Genomic DNA, 24,231 nt, shown 5'->3' with positions numbered 1-24,231 from the left:
TCACCTGCCTACGCAGCTGTCCTCGTGTATTCGTGCGGAAGAGGAACTTCAGTGTGCCTGTGCAGTGAGCTCTGGGGCCGTGGCCATTGGACGCCAACCTTTCAGTGCGATGTGCCAACCTGTGTGTGTTCATCAACTTGCGGAGAACTGGCGTGGGGGTGCAACGAGCCCTATACTAGCCACGGCTTCTTCTGCTGGCAATCTAATCCGTACATGATTACGGTATATGGCTACATGCCGGTGCTGGCCGTTGCAGTATGTTAACGACGTACGGCACGGGCGAATGGGCAGGGACCAAGCCTCGATGACACAAAGAGTTGCAACAATGTCTTACACGCTACGCTTAGCCCCATCCTGATCCCCGCGCGACATATAAGTCGACGCTTAACCACCATTATTGTTGATGCACCAATGCAGCCACCGCTCAACTGCATGCCTGCCAATATCTGCTTCGTCATGCACACGGGAAAACGGCACAGGACGGCACTTCTTTGAAGGATGTCGCGCACCTGTTGCAGTACTACAAACTCCAAACCAGGGGTGCTCCAAACTGGTAAATAAAGGGGTATCCAAGGGAACATGGGCTGACATCTCTGCCCTACATACACATATATACACACACAAGCACGCACACACACACACACACACACACACACACACACACACACATATATACACACACAAGCACGCACACACACACACACACACACACACACACACACACACACACACACACACACACACACACACACACACACTTAGTGCGAGCCCACACACACAGTGCGAGCCCACACTTAGTGCGAGCCCACACACACTTAGTGCGAGCCCACACCCACAGTGCGAGCCCACACACACACACACACACACACACACACTTAGTGCGAGCCCACGCTGCACGACCACCTGCGGCGGCTGCAGTCGACTGGGAGGGGTGGCTGCGAGACTACCTTGCGCCGTCAGACGGCCGTCGCCGGCGCCGTGGGCCCACGCTCGCCGCGCTGCAGGGCCTTGTCGGCGACATCCCGCCATCATGGTGGAGTGCAGCGCAGGCTCACGCCGCACAGCTGGCGAGCCCTGGCCCAGCGCCTGTCCCGGCGCCGTCCACCAGTGAGGTCGTCCGCACCACCATCATGCCGCGCATGGGCTGGAAGCTCTCTGGCTCTGAGACCCTCAAAGTCCCCCTAGCGAAGCTGTCCGTCCGCATGGCCACATCCATGCAGCTGGACGATGTGGCCACGCGGCGGGCGGACCTACACGAGGATTATGAGCGCGCGGCACAGGGCCTCCCGCCGCGCGCTGTGGTGCGGCGGGAGGACCTGCCAGCAGCTGCGGCTGCAACGCTTGGCGCCATTAGGGACACCCTGGCGCGCCTTTGGCAGAAGGTGCGGTGGGAACGGCGACACTTTGAGACGCTGTGGCGATTGGCCATCGACGCAGTGCCGCTGCCGGGAAACTCGCATATGCCGTTGGCTCGCCGTGAGCCATGCGGCTGTGGGCAACACGGCCATGGGGGCGCCGCGGTGGAGGCACACGCCGCCGCCGCGCCCACGCCACGGCAGCACCACTTCTGGGATTGCGCGGTGGCGAAGGCCGTGGTGGCGCAGATCAACGCACACAACCCCGGTCCGGCTCCCATCAGCCAAGCCCAGCTGTGGCTGGTTCAGGCGCCGCCGGGTTTTCAGCAGTGTGTTTGGGACGTGGTGGTGATGGCGGCGCTGGCCGCCACAGAACATGGCCGGGTGCGGCTGCGCGGGATGACGCGCGCCGCAGCGGCCCTGGGAATTCAGACGGCGGCGGCAGCAGCTCCCGAGGCTGCGGTGGCAGGTGCAGCGGAGGCGGAACCCGATCTTGACGAGATCCCGCCCACACAGCTGACGCCGCCGCAGCCAGGCGTCAACCCCGTCGAGCTTGCGTGCGCTCGTGCAGTCGCGGACTTCTGGTCGCGGCTGATGCAGTTCGCGCAGCTCGGCGTGCCCCAAAAGGGCTGGGATGGTGTTGACGCCACTCACCCCATCCTGGCGGTGGTGAACGGTGAAATGCTGTGCGCGATGCCGCAAGCTATGGAGCTGGAGGCTTGAAAGGGATCAGCCCTTAGGAGAAGCGCGTGAGCACTAACATGAGCCACTGAAGCAGTGGCATACGAGAGGGTCAGCGGGGGAGCTTAGTGGGCAGGCGAAGGGTTTTTGTTTTACGCCCGTGGGAGCAGGGCCAGGTTTGCGGGGTTTTAATGCCTGAGAGGGTGTATTGGGTGCTGCAACACCCCGGGTCTTACGACCTGGACCGGCCTAGTGGCCAGACGCGTTTGTGGCTGCCCTTAGGCATTGTCTGCCCTTGCGTCGAGAGCTGGTTAGGTTGCGGTTGAGGTCGTGCAGGCTGCCGGGTCGTAGGACTCAGCCCCGCAGCCACTGTGGTCGTGCTTTCGCGTGCTGTCGCGTGCTGCGTGTTTTGATATGTTTGCTGTTTTTTGTCTTCTGCCCGCCTGGTTTTTAAGAGGTAGCTCGCCCGCTGGGTCTGAGGTTGTTACACCGGTAGTAATTCCGCAAGGATTACTGGCGCGGTGAAGGGTCGGAGTGCGTTGCCCTGTGGACTCCAGAGCTGGTTGCGCTCTGCCGGGGAAACGCCAGGTCACGGCAGCCCTCGATTGAGAGCCCTGTCGTTGGTTATACCAGATACACGATTCACGTGATCTGGCAGAATAACCGTGGAAACCGTAGTCACACACACACACACACACACACACACACACACACACACACGCCGGTGTCCGAATCGTCCTCATGAATAACCAAGTCACGTCCTCGACCGCCCTCTAACCTTGCCGTCACTTATTCTGGCCCTTTGGATTAATAGTTTTCGGGCCTATGCCCACTTCAAAAATGAGTGAGTGTGCACTGTAGCCAATGGCGTTATGGCGTTAGGAGCACAGCCAGGCGTCCTTTGCAACTCGCATAGTCCTGTCCCATTGCTTAAAACAAAACGATTTCCCTTTGTCCACATTACTTGCCTGTTCGACGTCTGCGCATTGATCGAACGGTATGGTCAACGTAAGGGACAGTCATTTCGAAGATGCTTTAAGGAAACGAAATGCGCACTACGATGCCAGAGGAGGTTGTCGGAGCCCATCGGAGCAAACAGGCAAGGAGAGAAACCAGCAGTTAGTAGCACAAAATGCGAGTCCACATGTAACCTCCAAAACGGACGATCAGGAGCACGTTGTGCACTTTCGCACCGTGCCGGTGTCCCAGCTCCCCAAGGCAGCAGGCCGTACATCAGTCATACCAAAGACGCCACGCCGCCCTCACTTATCCTTTCTCTTGCCGCATCAGGCCATGCAACAGGAGTAACAATCAGACTCATGTGTTATTTATTCCCTGAACGGACGCATATAGGGAAAGCGTGGTGTTGCAGCGGAAGCACCACCGTACCATTCGGTGAATCCGCGGATACGGTACGTACATCCAAATACCCCAACTGGAACCCCTGCGCCCATTAGCCATCTTGTCCCCGTGTTCACACATTCAGACACATCCAGTTCTCTTCGAGAGTCACAGTACCACTTTTAATGCATTTTTAGCAAACGAAATCGAGTTTCGTACCGATGCAATTTCAGATCACGTGCATGGTTCCCTGGAAGCCGTTGGCCCCTGTGGGCACCAGCGCGTGAGGGCCGGAGCTCATGCGGCGTTGGCTGGCTATACGCAGGGCCGTCGCCCCAGGAGACCCTGCCGCCGCCGCGCCCGCTGCGCCCATCCCACCGGGTGATCCCGGGCCGCCGCCGCCGCTGCTGCTGCTGCCGTGCACAAGGCCGCTGCCGGCGTGCCCAAGCGCTCCGCTGCCGTAGTTGCCGATGCTAAGGCGGCGGCCGCTGTCCACGCGGCCCAGACCGTTGCTGGCGGTGATGTCGGGCAGGAGCGCCGCCTGTGGCATGGAGGAGGTGCGGCCGCTGCCGGGCGCCGCGTTGCCGGACGGCGACTGCAGCACCAGCGGCACCGAAGGCACAGAGCCCGGCCGGGCGCGCATGGAGGGCGAGTGCAGCATGGCGGCGGCAGCCGGCGAAGGGACACCGCTGTCCTCGTCGGTTGCCGCTGCCAGGGAGCGCTGCGAGACGGAGCTGGCCCCTGCCAGCAGCGAGTTACGCCGCATGGAGTCGGTCCTCGACACCATCCCACTTGCAGCAGCGGGGTAGCTGGTGCCGCCATCAGGCATCGCCGCCTCGCTGCCACCCATACCCTCCCGGCGCAGGGTGAAGGAGGCACGCCGCATGCCCGCCCCCACGGCGTGCCTCTGCGACGGCGACGCCTGCTGCGAGTTGAAAGCGCTGCCTGCCTCCTCGGCGTTGTGATCGGTGTCGCTGGGGCCCCCCCGTGACTCCTCACCACGCAGCAGCTGGTGTCGGCGGTCCCCAGCAGCCACCTCCGAGGCCACCCCGGCCAACAAGGGCAGCAGGCGCCCGACGTCAGCGCCACCCGTGTCGCATCCGCTGCCTGCACGTCCGCCGCCGGCGGCGGTCAAGGACATAGCACGCAGCGAGGGCGTGTGTGCCAGGACGCCGCTCATGCGCCGCGCGGACTGCTGCGGCGCTGGCTCCATGGGTCCGCCACCACCGCCGCACGCCAGCGGTGCTGCGCCCCACTTGGCCTCCATCGACATGCGGCCGGACGCCAGCAGCGCCGCCTGCTGCGCCGCCGCCGCCGAGCTGCTGTACAGGTCCAGAGAGCCGCGCCGCAGCGGCATGTTGTTGCCGCTGGTGCTTTGTTGCAGCAGCAGGTGGCTGCGGCCAGCCGCGCTGCCAGCGCCCTGATGGAAGCTGGCCGTGCGGCCCGGCAGCATGCCGCCGGCGGCGGCGCGAGAGCAGCCCAAGGGCGACCAGTCCTCGCTGCCTGCCTCGCCGCCGCCGAGCAGGCCAATGCTCACAATGGAGGGTCGCCGAGTGCGGCGGTGCGCCGTGTCGCCGCCGTTGCCGTTGCTGGCGACAGCGGCTGGCGCCGCCGCCGCCTGCGGAGCCGCGGACCGGGCCTTTAGGAAGCTGCCGCGAGAGAACATGGACTTGAGCTTGGACGCTATCTTGTTGGTCTTGATCTGGACGGGGGCCGCGGCGTCCTCGTCTACCTCGGAGTCGGAGGAGTCGCAATCGCCGGCTGCGGCTACGGCGGGGGCTGCCAGGCAGACGTCGGCGTCCTCATCGATGGCGTGCTGGCGCGGCGGCGGCGGCGGGGCCAGCGGCGGCGGCTTGAGGCTCTGCTCCAAGTCGTCAAGGAAGCGGCGACTTCGCTCGTACTCTGTGAAGGGGGGGAGCGTGTGCGTGCGTGCATGCGGTTGTGGCTGCACGATGGGGCATAGGACTGCGGAGGCAGCTTTACCAGGGGCTTCTTAGACTGCCGAGCCGGGCACAGCGAGCACGGGCAGCGCGAGGCAGCGCGGTTTCATAGTTCGAGCAAAGTTGAGGCGCGCTAGGTGCACAGGACGTAGCGCGCCTCACTCGGCAGCCAACAACGCTAGCAGCACGGGCGCCCGGCGTCCCGAACCCACGTGATGAAACGTTTTGCAAGTTCAGCTGCGTTTCGGTCGGTCCCTCACCTGATGCCAGGTCTGCTATGACCGCCTGGACTTGAGCCATCTGCGTCTCGGTGTGTCGGTGCGTCTCGGTGCAGAGATGAACAGGAGACGATGATGACCTATGAGGGTTTCCGCGGACTGGGGACTCCAATCAACGTTTTCGCCAGCGCTGCCAGAGCAACAGTCTAGCGGGTTATCTTTGTAGAGTGGAGTGCTATGAAACTGTCCGCAACACGCGGTAGCACAATTGTTTTCGTTTTCCACCGTAGCGGAAGCGCAGCAGCAACAAAACGCAAACTTAGAATCCTATGCGAATGTATATAGCAAGGGTTATAGAAAGCGAACAACCATGCGACTGAGCGCGAACACCTCCTTTACACGTCGGCAGTAACCCGTTTCGCTCGTCCGGGCGATCGCACAACCTCTGAACTTATTACAGCTGAACTTACTGTGCGCTAGGCAATACCTAACATGTGTGATCCGTGCCCATCCAAGGGCACACAGAGTTTGGATGGACAAACAGTTTCCGTGTCATTTCAGGTCTTGCGGATGGATATAACACCCCGTGCACCCGCAGCAACATCACAGATGATACACATCTGAGGACCTGATTAAAGCCAAACTGCGGTCTCCTGACCACTTGACCACCGCATCGCCTGGACGGTCCGTCTCCCGGTTTCAGCCCCCCCCCCCCCCGTGCAGCGCCTGCGTAATGACTGCCTGCTGCTGCCGTCTCATCAGCGGCCGCCCTGCCGGAAGCGGTCGGTCTTGCGGCGCTGCTGCTCCCGATCCATCAGCAGCTCGTCAAACTCGCGCAGCTGCCTGAGGGTCCGGACGGGGACAGAAGGAGCCAGGAACTCTTAGGCCGGCAAGTCCTCATCTCCCCCCAGGGTTGTTGACCACGACCGCCATCCACGCACGCTGCTTCCAGGGCCCCCGTACCATTGCCTGGGGGTTGTTAGGCGTCGCTACGCCGCGCCCCCGCCAAAAAGCGTGAGCGTACGCCTTTCCCACAGGTCCCGCCCGCACGGCCCCACCCGCTCCATCCACTTCATCCCCTCCCACCTGTCCACCTCGGGGTCCACCTCCGGCTCCACCTCGATCACATCGCCCTGCTGCTTGGCCCCGGACTTGGCCGCCGCAGCCTTCTCCTCATAGCTCGCTGCACACACGGCACCCGGGTTGAGGCGCACAGCACACGTCATGGCGACCATCCACTTGCCCTGGACTCGAGTCGAACCGCATGGCATAATAACACAGTGTCCTGGCGTGCGCGGTTCCCCTCTATGTGCCTTGAAACATGTGCTATGCAACACAGGGTCGGAGGCACAGCCATAGCGCGGGTGCAAGTGGACTGCAGCGGAGCATAGGTTGGTGTTCCTGTGTCGGCGCCAGACCCACCTTTGGCCCGGCTGGACGCGGGCTTGAGGAAGGCGCCCACAGCCAGGGCACCCATGCCCAGACCCGCACCGGCCACCATCTGCATCACCACAGCCCGATGAGACAGACTGTCAGTGATGCCACACGCTAGCGGTACAGTTTCAGTTCCCAAATGCATTGCGCCTAACACACGCAGTAAGGGACACAAGAGGCAGGCCCTTAGGGCATCGCAAGTGCTTGCAATCGACTACCCAAATCTTGTTTCCCACCCCACAGCCCCACCCCACAGCCTCAATCACAGCCCCAATCACAGCCCCTATCCACAGCCCACCGCCCCTCCCACCCACCAGCGACATGAGCGGCTTGATGATGAGCGCGGCGCCCAGCGTGGCGAAGGCGGAGAAGGTGACGCCGCCCCAGAACAGCGCGCCAAAGCCGATGAGCAGGAAGAAGGGCAGGAACAGCGAGGTGAACAGCGCGCCCGCGGACAGCGCCGCGCCCACAGCCACCGCCGTGAAGGCCACGCCGATGATGAGCGGGCCTGAGGGGCGGGAGCGGGGCGGGAGCGGGCGAGAGGGTGCGGGAGGGTGCGGTGGCGTTCACTCGAGTGCGGGTGCCTCTGGGGTGTGCTGTGTGGGTGTGCTTGCGGGGGTGCTCCGGTTGGCGACGTGCAGCTGTAGCGGCGCCGACACCCCCTTCTCGCCAGCCAGCGCCATATGTGCGCGCCAGGGCGCCACACCGCCGCCGGCTGCTGCCCCTCCGCCCCTCACGCGCTTCCTGCTCATCAGGCTCCCCTACTGCACGGTCCCCAGGATTGGAATGAACTATCCCCCCCCCACACACACACAGTCACACACACTCCGGGCCTGACCTATGAGTGTGGTGGCCAGCACCAGGCCGCCCAGCAGCGGCAGCGCCAGCTTCCACGCCTCGTCCTCGCGGACCTGCGGCGCCCGAGTGACACAGGAGTGTTCAGGGCCCGGCAGGAGCACAGCATCATGGGACCACAGGGAATGGTGGGTAGGGGAAGTGGTTGAGAGCTGGGAGATGGACTGCGGCAGCTGGTGGCTGGTTGCGTGCCGTCGCCCAGCTGGCTCTGGGGCAGTCAAATCTCCTTCCAGCCCAGGCGTCAGTGAAGTCCGTGCCGACACTCCCCGCCACCTGCCGCTACCGCTGGCCGCTACCGCCTGCCGCTACTGCTCCTCACTGACCTCTGCCCCGTACTTGTTGTACTGCAGCCGCCACATGCCGCTGCGCTTGGAGAAGCGCAGGCCGCCCAGGTCCTCCTCCAGCTCCTCATCACTGTCCCACTTGCTGCCCCGGCCGCCGCCGCCGCCTCGCCGCTGCGCGCTAGCTACTACAGCACACCTGAGGCCGCTGGTGCGGGTCTGGCCTAGCGGCTCTGCCGCGGCGTGTGTGCAGCTGCGGGTTGGGGAGCAGGCGCCGCAGGCCGCAGCGCTGTGGGCTGCCAGCAGCCGCGGGCAGATGTGGGTGCTCGGGCCGCAGGCAAGCGCCCTGAGTGCCAAGCGCGCTCCTGCTGGTGCTTCTGCTGTGAGTACAGGACTGCGAACAAGTCGCTGGGAAGTGCTAGCCAGCGCGCCGCTGCGTGTAAGGGGTGGCAGGGGACGCGTAAGGGCCGACTCGCGTCCACGCAACACCCGGGCCCAAGTTGCGGCGGGGCTTTGCGCCCCCTACAACCCGTCGCGGCCGGTTATCCTGCGTCATTTTCGTTCTTCCTAACAGCGTGCACACATTAGAGCTGCCCCCGTGGTGAGCGCCAAATTATCTACCTGCGGCTCGCTCCGGCTTCAAAGCTTGCTTGCAATCGCGCCATCAATGCAATTAATCGCAGCTGCGTATAGTATTGGCGATGCCTAGGAAAGGTTCTGCGACCTCAAGGTGGAACACAAGATTCTAAAGACTCTTCCGGTTTGCGAGGCTACAAGTGCTGAATTGATGTAATATGCATATGGACTCTAAGATCAAGACGGTGTCTCAAGCACAAATTGTGCGTGAGGAGCAAGAAACATGGAGGGCCTGGGGCCTGGGGCCGGGCTGGCTGCACCCATTCTGAGCTTTCTTGCAAACATTATGCACAGCGAGCATCGTCATTATTTGTGGCGTTCTTCAAAATGTGACCCATATCCGAGGCAGACTGACAGACGTTGTTTTGGCCCCACGTTGTTTGCGCCCGCCTAGACCAACAAACGGGACGCGCATTTGGGTTTGCGTGATCATCACATCACTGCTCGCATTCATGCATCAAGCGTTGATTCTCGCCCGTCCAGTTTCCCGCGGCTCCAGCTCCCTTCAACTGCCATTCACTCGGTGACCTCTCGCATGCGAGTGACGTGACCCGTTGCCAGCAGGCAAACGCATTCGAGTAATGTGCTTGTATTCTTTTCCCATTGGCGAACCCCGACTACGAGGTCCGCCAGGCGGGAAGACGTTGCATTGGACCCCATGCGGCCAATGCAGGACGTTGTGCTGGTAGGGACAGTATTTAATGCCGGTAACTCATTTATAACCTCAGCAACTCACACCAAGCACTAAGACAACGTATCAACCGCCGGAACCGCAACGCCTTCACTAAACAGACACGACCTCCTGCCGTTTCACAGAAGCAGAATGTCGACTTCCGGTCTGCTTTTTCAGCGCCGCAGCGTGACGGCTGCTACCTACAAGCGCTCATCTAATCGCCAGACTCGGCTCAACGTGGTGGCCTTTGGCGGCCAGCAGGGGGCAGCCCCCGAGCATGCCGCCCGCGCTCGGACGACGCCGCAAGCCTCGATGGCTGCTTCGACCATGCCCGGGCCCCAGGGGGCTGAGCTGGGCAACTGGCTGCGTCAACTTGACCTGTTCTTCAGCAAGTCGCGCGACACACGGTGAGTTCGGCTCAGAGTAACAGCAGCTTCGCCCGCACGCCCGAGCCCGAGCCGAGAAGCTGCGCCCTGTCTGGGCCCACGAAGCCTCTGAACTGCCAAGCAATAATTTTTAGCCGCATAATTGGCACTTGACGAAGGCACGTCGTGCGGAAATGTGTCTGGCTCACATGAACTCTGAGCTTTGCCCGTTTCCCGCACCCGCCACGCAGGTCGCTGTCTGAGATTAGTGACTTCAACATGAGCGATGAGGATCATGATGACGACCACGCCAGCCACATGGTGAGTGCGCATTTTCAGCTTGGCCAGGAATGTACGCGTTTGCGGCAAGTCGCCCTTGCGTTGTGTACGTGTGGGTGATCTGATTGGAGTGGCGCTGCGGGCCATAGGCTTAGGCTAGTTTGTGGCGACCTGGGCTGATGGTCTCCCCTCCCGAGCGACTTCTTCCTAACTTTCGCCATTTCGCCACCTCCCTGCCCTGCAGTATGTATCTCACCTGGCCGCTCGTATGGCTATGGAGCCGCTCCCTGGCCGCGAGTAGAACGTGGTCAATCCAGCAGGATACCACGCGCGGGACCACGTGCTTACGACTGGTGGCGAGCTGAACGCGGCTGACCACCAAGGGCACATGTCTTCTTTCGTGGCGGCCCATGCGGGGAGCAGACTCCTGGGACGTGGGACCGCCTTGTACCGTATGGCTATCATTTGGCGCTTTGCCGTGCGCTACGTCTCCCAATTTATGACGTTGAGGATAGGCCGGACCCCCCCTGGAGACAGGGGCAGTAGTCAGTAGGGGTTGCCACGTGCCGCCACCTCGTGCCATTCCAGAGGGGCTGTCGTTGCCACCCTCCTAAAGTAGGAGCTCCGTGCTCCGATTTTGCGTGTCAAGGTCCTGGGCCTTGTGTGTGCGATATCCAGTGTGACGTGGCCGTGCAAGCTTCGACTAATGTGGTACCCCGGCACAGACTGATGCCCTTCACTCTCCCGGTATCTTTCGTTGTATGCATCTGCCTCTAATTCTGCAGCAGTGGTTGTGCGTGGGCATTTGCAGTCTGTGTTAGGGAATGTGGTATGGGGGCCATGGTTTTGGCTTGAGCGGGAGAGGCGTTGAGCGCGCGGTTTGCTGTGCCCGCGCTCCGCCTGCAGGATGTCCCGTGCGGGGGCCGTTCATGAGTTAGCGAACTGACCAGTCGTGCAGTGAAATGTGACATGTCATCGTGCAGGGGGTTTCATTCTAGCTGGTAGGCCAGGCGTATGCAGATGCTCGTCTCGCAGGATTCTGTTCAAGTGCTGTGTATACGTCTGACGCTGCTGACAAGGAAACGGAAGGACAGGCGCCGACTTGCGGAGACCTTCGCCGCAAGTTGTGGGGCTAGGTGGAATACAAAAAATATGAAGGTGCCGCTGGTAGGCGGGGGAAACCCCAGCCCCAGCTGGCCAAACCCGTATCCTGACTGAGACGGACCCGTGTCAAGGACTGTGCAGTGCGTGCTAATTTTTCGGGAAGAATGTTCTTTTGGGTGGGGAGGATTCCCTTGCGATTCTGGGGAGTGAATTTTAGATAGCTATTATTAGTTTACTCAGTACGCGGGACGCTGTGTTCGCTCGGATGGTTACGGAGCGTACGGTGCCATAGCGGCACTTAGGTGGCGCACAAGGAGGTGGGGCCGTGTGCCCTGGCAGTGGCGCTGGGGACCAGGGGGAAGGATGGAGTAAGGCGGATGAGGGCGGTGCAAGAGGCGGACGCTGTGTTTGTGCAGTGTTCCCGCCCCCGCCGTCTGTAACGAAAGATGGCTGCCCACGTCTCGTGCCTGACCACGAAGTATGGGTCTGTTCCCGCGGGCAAGGCAACACGGCGCGTACATGCGTACACACAAGCAGCGCTCGTATCTTCCTTCGTTCGGAACGAAATTTGCCCAAAAAGGCCTCTGGCGGACGAAATATTTTTTATCTTGACTTGGAATTTCGGCCAAAACGCACGGGATCTTGGGGGGTCTTTCGGCAAACAGACGAAGACATTTTGGGGATTTCGGCCACTTGTGGCCAAGGGGAGGGGGTTCCACGCGGGTACCACTCTGGTCTTTTGCTGTGTCCAAACTTTGACAGCCTGGTAGACCCAACAGGTATCATCTGACAAGACCGCCAGCATACCTACGGCTTCGTCTCGTTGAGGCGACCTGAAAGGCCGTACGGCTGCAGCCGTGCATGGGGTGTGCAATGGGACACGCAAATATTTTCGTCGTGAAAACTAAAAGCGTGATAGCGTGACGGATAGCGTACGCACAGTGTATGCAGGTTACGCAATCGCCACTGTAAAAAGAGTCGGCATCAAAAAGTTATGTGCACAATTGTCCGGGGGGGTGCGTGCTCCAAGCCAAACCCGCACGCTCGGAGGGCTCTGGGAGTCGCCCGAGGCAAATCCTACCGCAGTATTTAGACGCCGCCTTTTTGCAGGTACATAACTTACATCATTAGTGGACATTAGCGCTCGGCAGAGGACAAAACATGTTGGTCAGGGCTCAAGTCGCGAAATTGACCAGAGCCCATATCTCGCATAGGCGGTATTTTGGGCCTGTATCTAGTGCCGTCCACTAAGATTCACCTATATATGTCATCCGGACAGCGTAGGGCGAATTCCAGTAAGTCCTGGCGAGCGCGACATTTAGCATTTCGACTTCGGCTCCCGCTCGAGTTTATGCCCGGAAATCATTCAGGGACCTTATTATATGTCACATGATAACATTTCGGCAGTCTAGGGCATTGGACACACGCAGTCCCTAGGGACTTGCCGGAGTGGTACCCGCGTGGGGGGTTCCAGCGGCTACTCCACGGCCGAAACCTGCGTGGCATATGGTAAGAAGGCTCAAAGGGCTGTATCTATGGGTGTTGACGGCGGGAGACAGGGGTTCCCCTGGCGGGAGAGTGAGGTTGGGTCGGCGGGAAGCAGGGGAGGAGTGGGCGTGTCGTGTCGGTGTCGACATCGTGCGGGTCGGGGGCGGAGCCCCCGGAAAAATTTTGGGGGTGAACGAAGCGGCGGCAGCCTGTTTCGTCAACTGAACGAAGCCATTTTAAGGAATTCGGCCACTGACGCCGCCCCTGCCTTCGTAAGATACGAGCGCTGCACACAAGCAGCCAAGCCAGTACAGTAACTCCGGCGTTTGACCAGCCATGCACTTCTGCTCTGCCGCTGCAAATTGTTCGCCGTCTGCTTGGGTGTGTGATGGGACAGGGTGCAAGGCAGGTGTTTGCCGTCTGCTTGGGGTATGGGCGTCAGCTGCACCCTATGAAACCTCGCCAACCCGCTTCAACCCTGTCCCATTGCACACACAAGCAGCCAAGCCAGCGACTGCCACTGTGCAGCCGACCGGTATAACATTTCGCAGCCCTGCCGTCCGTTTCCGTTGGAACATTTTCCGGCCCCATGTCTTGAGGCATGGTATTGCGCTGGTGCCCGGTAGCGGAGTTATACCAGAACGGTGATGGCGCATGTCAGCGGCCTTCAACCCCGTCGGCTCAACCTTGACACCCTCCAGGCAGAACCGCTGTGGCGGCACCGTCGACGCGGCCTTAATGGCCTTGGCCGCTGCGTCCGGTGTCAGAGCGCCGCCGTACACGGATGCCACCAGCACGCACGTGGGGGCCGCCACGGGAGCCATGCGGGGCGACCTATTTACTGTCCTCCTCATCGCTGTCCCCGCCGTCTTCAAAACTACTGCCATCTGCCCCACGCACTCCACACACGCGCCGGAGCACATCTCCCACACCGCACAGCATCCGCCCCGCCGCCTGCCGCGCCGCCCGCCCGCGCGCCTGCGCCTGCCGCTCCTGCCGCCGCCGCAGCCAATCCACCTGTGCCGGTGTCAGCTGTAGCTCCCGCACCCGTCCTTCTTGTGCCGCCCGCAGTCGCCGCCACAGCTTTCTCCAGGACGGCGCGCCACGACAGCCGGGCTCATCCAACAGGAACCGCAGGGCCCACACCACATGGCCTGTTGGCTGCCGGCCGACCTGGTAGGCGCAGTCAGGCAGCCAGTCAGGCATGCGGCCCAGGCCGGCAGCACAGGCGGCGCGCACTGCGGCGAAGTTGCCTCCCAGCGCCGCCGCCCACAGCTGGAGCAGCGTCAGGGGCTGTGCATGGGACAGCGGGAGCACAGAGGTGGGACTCAGTGAACACCGACGTACATACACAGGAGGGGGCATACCGCAATGAAAATCGGAGTTATGAGACAGCCCGCACGAACCCAGCTTTGTCTGCGCTCCAGACGCTCCCGCTGTCCTGCACCGCGCTCTCTTACCGGCCCGGGGTGGCAACCCAGCTCCCGCAGCCGCCTCGCAGCCCACAGCACCGCCGTCTCGGAGCCGGCTGCCAGCATGCTGTTGACCACGCGCGTCACCGTCAGCACCCTGCAGTCGTCCTCCTCCTCGTCCGCAGCTGCGCCAGCTGCAGCCGCGCCTGCTGCTGCCGGCTGCACCGGACCCGACAGGCCCGCCCACGACAGCAGCTGCGCTAGGATCGCTGTGTCGCTCACGCCCGAGCCGCAGGCCTCTTCAAACATGTGCAGCCAGTGCTCCGCGCTCTGGTAGCGCGGCGGGCTTGGGGCCCACGGCGGCAGGCTGATGGTCCCGCCATCCTGGCCCACGCCGCCGTGAAGGCCCGGCTCCGAAAGGCTGCTGTCGCCGCCTCCCTTGCCGCTGCCGTTGGCCCTGCCCCCGCCTGCGCCTTCGCCTTCGCCTCCGCCGCTTCCACCTCCGCCCCCGCCTCTCCCTCCACAGCTGCCGCCGGCCTCCGCCACCCGGTCCAGCACCAGCCGCCTCAGCACCTGCGTGACCTCGGTGCCAGTGCCTTGCTGCGGGCTGCAGCCGCAGCCGTAGACGCATCCGTAATTTACATCGCCTGCGCCAGCCAGATTGGCCCGGCGCACACCCGCCAGTGCTGAACTCACCAGCCGCCTGTGCATCTCGTCATTGTGGGGCAGGTCGTGCCACGCCGGCAGCGCCCGAATCACAGCCAGCCTGCCGCAGCGGGCGGCCTCTTCACTGAGCGCGGGTGTCAGTTGTAGTCCGTACTCGTTGAGGAGAAACACCACCGCCCCCACGCTGCCCCGGGCCGCCGCAGCCCTCAGTGCGCCAGGGCTTGGCTGCAGGCCCCGTGACACAAGGAAGCGCATGCGCCGCTCCACTTCCTCCGGGTGCCAGTGCTCGGCCGCGCCCACCCACACGCTCCACGAGCCCTCCTCGCCGACCCCCGGCCCCGGCTCCCAGCCGGCGCCTGCCGCTCGCAGTAGTACGCCTGCGCCTGCGCCTGCGCCTCCTCCTGTGCCTGCGCCTGCGCCCCGCCCGACTGCTGCTGCCGCGTCCACTCCGCCCATGCGCTCCCGCAGCCGTGCTAGGACGAGGTCCACCTTGAGCGCCCAGCTGCCGTCGGGGCGGAGGCTGCTGGCCGCGCGCTGCAGCAGCGCCGAGCACAGCTCCCCCAGCGCCAGGCCGCCGTTGCCGCGGCCCCACTCGTACTGGAGGTACTCATCATACACGGCCTCAAACTCCTCAGCCGTGCAGCCGGACGCATACGCCAGCAGCAGGCCCTGCCGGTGCGGCCCCGCCACGCCGTCCAGCTGCCGGCCCACGTCATCGCAGCCGCGGCTGGCGTCGTCGTCCTCTGTCATGTCACTGTGACGGCCGCGGCCAAAACGCAGCAGGCGGTGCAGCAGGGCTGTGTGGCCGCGGGACGCTGCCATGAGCGCCGCAAACGCGTGGAGGTAGGGGGGCGCCTCGCGGGCAGCGGACCTGCGGGCATCGGTGCTGGGGGCTGAAGCGCGGGTGCTGGCAGCTCGCTTGGTGATACCGGCTGAGACAGAAGCAGCACGTGCAGCTGGGGAGGGCGGGGGTGCCGGCGGTGTGGGCGCGGGCGGGGGCTCTGCAGGTGCCAGCACGCGTATGTAGCCCACCTCCTCTAGCCAGTCGAACACGTGCATGTGGCCGCCGCGGCAGGCCGCCTCCACCACGGCTGAGCGGTTGTTCCTGACGGGCGCGGGGCGCAGCCCAGCGGCCCACAGGTAGCTGCAAACAGGCAGATGGCCCGTGGCCGCGGCGGCGGCAAGCGCGGACTGCCCCCATTCGCAGCCTGTCGCAGGAGGGCGGGCGAGGGGGCGGCGGGGCGAAGACGGGTGGAGTGGCAACGGAAACCACGGCACCATGCGACATGACGGCGTAAACCGCAGCGTCTCTTGATGACTTCCCACTATGTCAACACGCACCTGCTTTCACCAGTGTGTCGCAGGCCTCGACGTCACCGACGGCCGCCGCGCTCTCCAGCGCATGCACGTCCAGCGCGCAGCCGCAGTGCGCCACCGCTGCAGCCAGGCTGGCGGCATGACCACTAGACGCCGCCAGGTAAAGCAGCCGGCGCCGCTCCCGCAAGTTCAGGGCACGCCAGGGCTCGGGTTTGCTCCAGTGCCGCAAGAACGCGTCGCCCGGCCAGGGCTGCTGCGCACGCGGGGGCAGGTCGTGCCCGGGCCACGGCAGGGGGGGTGCTGCCAGGCCCAGCCGCCGGTACCCTCGCAGGCAGCTGGCCGTCTCAACGTTGAGCAGCTTGAGACCGCCAGACACGTCGTTTGGATGTGCGTAGCTTGCGATGCGAGTGATGAGGTCACGCGTGAGGTCCCGCCAGCCTGTCGGCCGGGCTGAACCATCGACGTCGAAACTTTGGGCCCCGACCGCTGTTGGGGCCGCGCTCGTTGCTGAGGTGGCCGCTATCATGGTCCTTAAACACCCATACTTAGCTCTAACACGAAGTAATGTCGCAGCAAAGAGCGGGCCGCGGAACTACAAGCACCGTTTTTTGAGTGAAACTGAAAGCCTCGTTAACCTATGCTTCCGTTGAATGTGTATGTCATATGGTTCTCAATTCGCCTCGAGGAGCTGGGTTGTCTATCATCCTGGTTCAGTTACGCTCTATTGCTGCCGGACAAGTCACCCATCTCACACGCGCCCAGGCCCCGGGGCGCGCCCCGTAATGCTATCCGAGCTCAAGACCAAAGCGCCTCGCGCTAGTCTATAATGAGTATGACAGTTACAGGCCCCAGAAGCTGCCGCGCTGCCGGGCTGCACCTAAAAGCACGTGTGAGCTGCTCGGTGCTTCCCGGCGTGGCACCATGACTTGAGGCACGGATTCCTTTGCCACCCCTCCCAAGGCTGGGTCACATGGGCAGATCAAGTTACAAGACCGTATCCTGATACACCCAGTGGCCTGACCGTGTCGCAGTTCGCAGTATCACCTGTGCGTGACCAGGCGCCCCAGGGAGCGTGTGTCCCTCGCCCCCAGTGCCTCAAGTGCCCAAGTGGCACGGCACTGAACCCCACACGACTCATACACACACGACCGAGCCGTGTCGTCTGAGCGCCTGGGGTCGCTCGTCACGCCCTCAGGCGCGCATGCCTCCTCCCATCCGTCTCATACTGCTACACACACGGCACACGGCATGCCACGTTCATGGGGAGTACCCCAGGGAGTCACCACAGGTGATGGTATGCAGTCCGCCTGCCTTTCGGCCAGAGGACACACCACCAAGCGCTTGCAATGCAGGCTCACACGAAGGCATGCCTGCGAGACACTGATGGACTCGCTTGCAATCAAGGAGGGCTTCCGCTGCTCAAAAGCAACGCTCAGTGCATCCAGTGATTCCAGTCTCCTCGACCTTGTCTCCACACCAGCCCGCTCCACCCCCTGACACAAGGCTGGCCAAGACTGGATACTGCACAACTCAAAACGCCAACGCGGCCTGCAGCGAACAACTTCTGGGTTTCAAACCGCCAAATGCGCGACACAAACACAAAACGAACACATCATCATGATCTTGTGGTGGAACCAGTTCCTCCCACTCGGTTCGGTGGGGGCCGAGGGGCTACACAGCTACAGCCCTGGTGAAGGGGTCGGTATGTAGCCCCAACGGCCCCTGGGTAACCAACAGCGCACTTGCATTGTCCGCTCATGCAACACCGCACTCATATTTTTTCATTTTATGTTTTTCGTGCATCGCGTCCGCAAAACAGTTGTATGCACACTCATGCGCTGCTGCAGCATTGCACACGACTTTGTCAAACAAAGCCTACAAAAAAATGTGGTGGCACCTAAACGTGTGGAATAAACACGTTTCCAAAAGGGCAGCTGCGGGGCGCACACTATGTCACAACGCCACGCTTGATGTACCGTACATACACAAATACAAATGTACACGGATGGTCTTGATTGTCAGACGCAACTACAGCATTCAACCCTCGAAACCACTTTCGACGGCCCGACCCAGCGCAGAGCTGGCACTCCGGCTCAAGTGCGGGGCAACCCAGTCGCTGTCCCTCAAATACGCTTACTACATCCGCCGCCCTGCTTTTCGCTTGCTTGCTGCCTAAGCCAATCCATGCGACACGCGGCGTCAGCGCATCCGCGTTACGCGCACGCGCCGCGTGCCTTGCTCTCCGCTCCCGATGCTCCCACCGCTCGAGTCCTGGCCACTCACAGCCGCCACCACCTTAGGTCTGGCGCGGACCGCCGCGGCGCTGGCCGCCGCCGCCACCGCCGCGACGGCGCACCCCGCCTCCTCCTCCACTCCCACCACCCGGCACATACCCGGCACCGCCGCCACCGCCACCCGAGTACATCTGCTGCTGGTGCTGCTGGCCGCGCCCTCCAGCGCCCGCCGGCCCTCCGGCTCCGCCGGCGCCGCTGCCGCCTGCGTGGTTGTGGTTGTGGGTGGAGACGTAGCGGAACACGGGCGCCCCAGACGCAGCGGCACACGCCGGCAGGTGCCCGCCGCGGCCCTGGTGCTGCTGGTGCTGGTGCTGGCGGCCGTGAGCGCCATGCCGGGGTCCGTGCGCGCCCGCGCCTCCGCCTCCGCTGCCGCCACCTGCAGAGCCCGAGGCCAGAGCCTGGTGGTGGTACTGCTGCGGCGGCGCCCGGCCCTGGCGCGAGCGGGAGCCACTGCTGCTGCTGCCCCCGCCGCCGCCGCCGCCACGCCCGCGGCGGTTGCTCGCCGCAGCCACGCTGTCCCACTCCCCGCCCCAGCCGCCCGCGTCCTCGCCTTCGTCGGCCCAGGCAGCGTCCGCCCGGCCCGCAGGCGGCTTGGGCGCCTCCTCCACTGCGGCGCCCCATTCGTCATGCGACACAGCGCCACACGGCGCCGACTGGGAAGCCGCAGCACCCGAGGCCGCGGCCTTGCCCCTGCCGTTCGCAGCGGGCTGGTCATGCTGCGACTGCGACTGCGGCTGTGCAGGGGCGCTGCGGCCGCCGCCGCCGGTGACACGGGCCGCGCGTGCGGCGCTGCGTGCGGCGCGTGCTGCTGTGGCTCGCTCCGCGGCGGCCGCCGCCCCCGTGAAGTCCCACAGCCGCACCACGCCACTCTCCGTGCCTGCGTGCGGACACGCAGGTAACGCACATGTATGGTATGTCACATGCCTGAAAGAGACGTCCACATGCAGTACGACAGTACCTACGACACAACTGCGATCAGGCTGCGGGGGGCCTTGCCGAGTTCGGCGGCCCGCACTGGGCAGTGGGCACCACCCGACCCACACCTCCTACATGCGAGACAATCCACGTACAAGCACAATTACCGAAACACGCGCCCGCGTTTCCCCGTCACGTACGCACGCACGCGCCCTATTATCCTCACCCCTCGATTGGTCTTGCAGGGGCCGCCCCCTCCTCCTCCACACGCATACAATACACACACACACACACACACACACACACACACACACGCACACGCACAGACAGTCCGCGTGTACCCTATCTCGTTTTATTTACACACACACATACACACATAGGCATTTGCACACACACACACAGTCACACACGCCCACCTGCCGCCAGCCACTGGTCGCTGAGGTCCAGGCACAGCGCGGGCTGGCCGGGCGGGCAGTGCAGCGCGCGGCAGCGAGGCCCGCCGCCGCCTGCCGCGCCCGCTCCGCAGGCGGCCGCCGTCGCGGCGTGCGTCACGGACACGGGGCCCTTGCCGCCCCAGCAGCCCGGCCCCGGCCCGCCCGCCGCCAGCGCCTGCTCGCTGTCCTGCAGGATGATGGTGCCGTCCGCGGCGGAGGAGGCGACCCAGGGGTCCTCGAAGGACAGCCCCGTCACGGCGCTGTTGTGGTGCCACAACACGCGGGAGCCCTGAGGGGCACAGCGGGGCGGGGGGTGGGTGGGAGCCGTTCATGATTAAGTACAAGACGAGATGATGTCGACAGTCGTTGCAGCAGATCAGTCTTGGCGTGACCGACAAGAGAGGGGGCTAGATGGGAGGGTTCACGCGGGGGGCAGAGGGTGGAGGTGACGGAACGTGCTGGAGTCCGGCAAGCACGCCGGCCGCTCAGGCAGTGCGGCCGAGCTGCGTGGCAAGCCCCCCTCCAGGCCCTGCAGGCCCCCCACCGCCCCACAGCACTGCCCCACTCGGGGACCACAGGAGCGGCTCCAACTCACGCCCGCTGTAGCCTGGCCCGCAACCCCAGGCCGCCCCCCCCCCCCGCCCCCCCCGCTCCAGCCCCCGCCCGCCCCCACCTGCTTCATGCGCAGGTCGTGCGCCAGCAGCAGTCCGTCCCCCGCCGCCGTGAACAGCAGCCGCCCGGAGCGGCAGCCCTCCAGGCACGCCACCGTGCCGCCGTCGTGCAGGCCCGCGAAGCGCCGTACCTGCGTGGCGTCGGCGCGGAGAGGGACAGATGGGGGGTTACATTCATGATTAATTAAGAAGTGAAGGGGGGGAGGGCAGGGACAGCGGGTGAGGGCGAGCGAGGAGAGGGGTAGAGAGCGCGGCGCCGGTTACTGTCGCTGACACCAAGTCGTGTGTGTGCACTCGCTGCAATGTGTACGGTGACAAGCAAGGAGTCGCAAGCAGTCGCAAGCAGTTGCTGCTAACCGCTGCGCGGCGTCCTCCTCCGCCACTCACCGCCCGGCCGGTCTGGGCGTCCGTGACCACCACCTCGCCGCCGGCCGCCACCAGCAAGTTGCCCGCCCGCACCGCCACCGCATACACCCAGTCGCTGTAGCCCAGCACACCGCTGCAAGCCCAGCCGCTGCTGCTGCTGCTACTGCCGCCAGCGGCCTTGCTACTGCCGCTTTCGTCGCCGCTGCTGCCACCGCCGCCGCTGCTGCTGACGCAGGCGCCCGCGCCGCCGCCGTCGTCGCTGTCATCGCCCGATGCCTGTGGCTCGCTGCGGCGCCAAATGCGCACGGTGCAGTCCCACGACCCGGAGAACAGCGTCTCAGCGCCGTCGGCACCCAGGCCCAACCCGCTGCTACTACAGCCACGGCCGCCGCCACCGCCGCTACTGCCGCAGCCGCCGCCCTCATCCAGTGACAGGCAGGACACGGGCCCGGTGTGGCCGCGCAGCAGCTGCGGCGTCTGCACCAGGTCAAACAGCGGCACCGCCGCCGCCGACTGGCTGCCGCCGCCGCCGCAGCCGCCACCCAGGCCCAACGCCCCAGCCCCAGCTGCATCCAACGCCGGCGGCGGGGCTGCGCCCAGCGCGCGGTACCGGGTGGCCGCGGCGGCGGCTGCCGCGGGGGGCTCCCACAGCCTGACGAGGTTATCGGAGCAGCCGGACGCCAGCAGGCCCGCCCCCAGCGCCAGGCAGCGCACGGTGCCGCCGTGCGGGCGGCTGGCGGCCAGCGGCAGGCCGGCGGACAGGTCCCACAGCCGCACGGTGCGGTCCAGGGAGGCTGAGTGTGTGCGTGAGGGAGGGCGTGTGTGAGGGAGGGCGTGTGTGAGGAGGGCAGGCGGATGTAGGGGGGCGGAGGTCCCGTGCAGACCAGGTATCGCCAAAGGCGATGGGGATGCATGACACACCGCACAAGCGGCGGCCCGGGTGTACAGGTGTGGCAGCTCACCGCTGCGCACACACGCGCCAGAAGCAAACAACACCAAGCTGCTGCGATTCAACGCAGTCTCGACTGCCAGCGCAGCACTGACGAAGTGAACCCCCCCCCTTTTTCATGTACGGCTGCCCGCCACCTGCTGGAACTCCGGCTGCTGTCACTGGGACTGGTGAAACCCACCTCCCACGCCCCCTCTCCCCTCCCCCCGGCCCCGCCTCACCCGTGGCCAACAGGTTGAAGGCGGGCAGCAGGCGCACCGACCGCACCGCAGACCTGTGTGAGCACAGAGCACAAGGAGAGATAAGCGCAAAAACGATATGAGATGCAACGACAGAGAGAGAGAGAGAGAGAGTGTGTGTGTGTGTGTGTCAGGTGGTGTGGCCGTCGGTTTCCAACGCATGCACGTGCGGCAGCCAGGGCCTCCCCCTCCCCGCGACCAGCCGAATCAACCACATAACCTCATCGCACGTTCACCCACTCCGCCTATCGCCGCCTCCCCCCAAGCCCCAGATGTACAAAAGCTCGCACATGCGGCTGCAGTTTCTCCTTGCAGCGCGACTGCTTCCTTACGGGATTGGTTCAGGGTTAACCCCCAGGCCCCCCCCCCTTCGCCCGATGCAGCCCCACTGCTATCCTACGTGCAGGCGCCAACATTAAGTTCCTGCTATTCCTACTGAACATCGGCATGTTGCGCATGTATGCTTGTGATTTAATCACTCCGCTCTCCATGAACGGCTACACCGAGCCCGGGCGACGACGTTCATCGCCGGCGCTGCTCGCCCTGTTTCTCCACGACGCCTCGGCCCCCTCACATAAGTACTATCGCTTGCATCTGCCACCTCTGCCTCTTTGGTGCGCTCCGCTAGTTGTGCTTGATCTGGTGTAGTTTGGGCTGGTACTTACAGCCTCCCCTCTCCACCCCCCCCCCGGCCTCCGCCACTCACTTGTGCCCCACCACCTGGTCTGCGCTGTAGCGGCCGCCCCAGCTTTTGAGCCGCTGCATCTTGGCACCGTACGCCCGCTGCCACCGCACCTCACCGCCCGCGTCAAGCCACCTGCCGCCGCCGCCGCCGCCGCCACCGCCACCCGAGCTCAGCACGCCGCTGGCAGCCGCCGCTCCCTCCGGCGAGGCGCCCAAAGCCCAGCCACTCCTAGGCGCGGCCGCGGCGGCCGGGGACCAGCCGCGAGCGCCCAAGCACGGCAGCGGCAGTGGCGAGGCGCCGCCGGGGCCGCAGCTGAGGTCGGAGGCCGGCGAACAGGACAGGGGGGTAGCGGCGGCCGAGGTGGCGATGGAGCCGCAGGCCGAGGCGGAGGCGGAGCCGCAGGTGGAGGCGGCCGGCGAGGCTGAGGCCACGGGCACGGGCCGCGAGGTGGATGGGCGCGGGCCCGAGCATGTGGCCAAGGTGGAGGTGGAGGTGGCGGAGGAGGTGGCGGGGTCGGGTCCGGTGAGGCCGCCGCAGCCCATGGCACTGGCGGCAGGGCACGGCCAATGCGCGGCACCCGACAGCTGCCAGCGCGCCGAGTAGAACGAGCGCCACACCTGTGAAAGCGCCGAAGGACAGGGTGCAGCGGTTGTAAGAGGTGCGTTGGAGGGTCGCGGGAGTCTGCGTTCCGTGCGGGGGAGTTCTGCCTACGGTACGTGCGGTAGGGAAACGCCCAACATGGCGCCGAGGCTGTAGCCGTGAGGAGCAGGCGCGCTGACGAAGCCCGGAAGAGTATGAAGCATGGCGTTGCAACATGCTGATAATGCTGATGGGCTAGAAAGACCGACCCCGATGCCGGGACGATCAAGACGCGCGGGGCCCTTCCCCTGCGGCCCTGTGTGTAGTGCGCGGCTTTTCTCCCCCCAACAAAAGGCGCTCTGCTCACCAAATTCGCCGCGGCTTCTACTCCAACGAGCTTGTGCCAGCAGCGACATACGCAGCTGACTGACGCCCGGTCCCGCGGGCGAAGCAAGTCGAAAATCATGTTCAGGCAGCCCTCTGGCAGCGCGCCAATGCCGCTTGCCGGCTCCTCGCCATCGCTTTGTGATTCTAACGCTGTCATCACGTTTGCTGGTGACGCGCGGACCTGCGCGGGGGAGAAGCAGATACACAAAGTGTAAAGTGCAGTGCAGTCGAGCTGACGCTGCACGACTAGTCAAGCGCAAACTCGTGTCGCTCAGGGTCCAGTGCTCAGAGGATGATACCGATTCCCAACCCCAGCTGTTCCAGGCTCGCCCGGAATTTCCTAACCTGTTGAAGACGATCGCGCGACCCACTCCTCCGATTCGGCTTAAGGCTGTCGATGACAATAGCCGCAAGGTAGTCCGAGCAAGTTGCGTGCTTGTCGCGCAAGGGCTGCGGCTCCGCTCTGTGGTGGGGAACCCTAAGAGCTTCGGGCTCAACCGGTCAAGCGTGCTGCTTTCTTTGGACGCACGCAGATGAATAACTTAAAGAGGTAGTATATGTAAATGCAGTGACTGTGCACGATTTGATGCCGTTGTGATGTTGACTGCCGAGGGCGAAGCCGGGACCACACAAGCCCTGCCTCCGTCGGCAGCGCGCATCTCCCCCC

General features: G+C 64.1%; 6 protein-coding genes across 6 annotated transcripts; 2 read left to right on the top strand and 4 right to left on the bottom strand.

The window, feature by feature from the left end:
* The first annotated feature begins 354 nt into the window (after nucleotides 1–354).
* Nucleotides 355–2,500, top strand: CHLRE_07g356000v5 (uncharacterized protein). The gene is made up of 2 exons (XM_043064655.1): nucleotides 355–553; nucleotides 919–2,500. Exons 1-2 carry the CDS (start codon nucleotides 499–501, stop codon nucleotides 2,076–2,078), a joined length of 1,215 nt encoding a protein of 404 aa, XP_042923223.1. The 5' UTR covers nucleotides 355–498; the 3' UTR covers nucleotides 2,079–2,500.
* Nucleotides 2,501–2,508: 8 nt separating this feature from the next.
* Nucleotides 2,509–5,664, bottom strand: CHLRE_07g355950v5 (uncharacterized protein). Its single transcript, XM_043064654.1, has 2 exons — nucleotides 5,578–5,664; nucleotides 2,509–5,279 (listed from the first exon to the last, which is right to left on the bottom strand). Exons 1-2 carry the CDS (start codon nucleotides 5,615–5,617, stop codon nucleotides 3,607–3,609), a joined length of 1,713 nt encoding a protein of 570 aa, XP_042923222.1. The 5' UTR covers nucleotides 5,618–5,664; the 3' UTR covers nucleotides 2,509–3,606.
* Nucleotides 5,665–5,712: 48 nt separating this feature from the next.
* Nucleotides 5,713–9,314, bottom strand: CHLRE_07g355900v5 (uncharacterized protein). The gene is made up of 7 exons (XM_043064653.1): nucleotides 8,727–9,314; nucleotides 8,148–8,538; nucleotides 7,808–7,880; nucleotides 7,284–7,477; nucleotides 6,958–7,036; nucleotides 6,622–6,718; nucleotides 5,713–6,378 (listed from the first exon to the last, which is right to left on the bottom strand). Exons 1-7 carry the CDS (start codon nucleotides 8,768–8,770, stop codon nucleotides 6,294–6,296), a joined length of 963 nt encoding a protein of 320 aa, XP_042923221.1. The 5' UTR covers nucleotides 8,771–9,314; the 3' UTR covers nucleotides 5,713–6,293.
* A 170-nt stretch (nucleotides 9,315–9,484) lies between these two features.
* CHLRE_07g355850v5 (uncharacterized protein) lies at nucleotides 9,485–11,614 on the top strand. The gene is made up of 3 exons (XM_001702031.2): nucleotides 9,485–9,821; nucleotides 10,031–10,100; nucleotides 10,303–11,614. The coding sequence occupies exons 1-3, from the start codon at nucleotides 9,565–9,567 to the stop codon at nucleotides 10,357–10,359; spliced, it is 384 nt and encodes a 127-aa protein (XP_001702083.1). The 5' UTR covers nucleotides 9,485–9,564; the 3' UTR covers nucleotides 10,360–11,614.
* Nucleotides 11,615–12,922: 1,308 nt separating this feature from the next.
* Nucleotides 12,923–16,674, bottom strand: CHLRE_07g355800v5 (uncharacterized protein). Its single transcript, XM_043064652.1, has 3 exons — nucleotides 16,070–16,674; nucleotides 14,111–15,936; nucleotides 12,923–13,943 (listed from the first exon to the last, which is right to left on the bottom strand). The coding sequence occupies exons 1-3, from the start codon at nucleotides 16,569–16,571 to the stop codon at nucleotides 13,485–13,487; spliced, it is 2,787 nt and encodes a 928-aa protein (XP_042923220.1). The 5' UTR covers nucleotides 16,572–16,674; the 3' UTR covers nucleotides 12,923–13,484.
* A 343-nt stretch (nucleotides 16,675–17,017) lies between these two features.
* On the bottom strand, nucleotides 17,018–24,144 carry CHLRE_07g355750v5 (uncharacterized protein). The gene is made up of 8 exons (XM_043064651.1): nucleotides 23,910–24,144; nucleotides 23,545–23,745; nucleotides 22,620–23,215; nucleotides 21,896–21,948; nucleotides 20,747–21,519; nucleotides 20,362–20,490; nucleotides 19,671–19,977; nucleotides 17,018–19,216 (listed from the first exon to the last, which is right to left on the bottom strand). The coding sequence occupies exons 2-8, from the start codon at nucleotides 23,719–23,721 to the stop codon at nucleotides 18,342–18,344; spliced, it is 2,910 nt and encodes a 969-aa protein (XP_042923219.1). The 5' UTR covers nucleotides 23,722–23,745; nucleotides 23,910–24,144; the 3' UTR covers nucleotides 17,018–18,341.
* Between the last annotated feature and the right edge of the window lie 87 nt (nucleotides 24,145–24,231).

Source organism: Chlamydomonas reinhardtii, chromosome 7 (genome assembly GCF_000002595.2).
Source record: "Chlamydomonas reinhardtii strain CC-503 cw92 mt+ chromosome 7, whole genome shotgun sequence".
NCBI lineage: Eukaryota > Viridiplantae > Chlorophyta > Chlorophyceae > Chlamydomonadales > Chlamydomonadaceae > Chlamydomonas > Chlamydomonas reinhardtii.
This window is presented reverse-complemented; position numbering and strand designations above follow the sequence as displayed.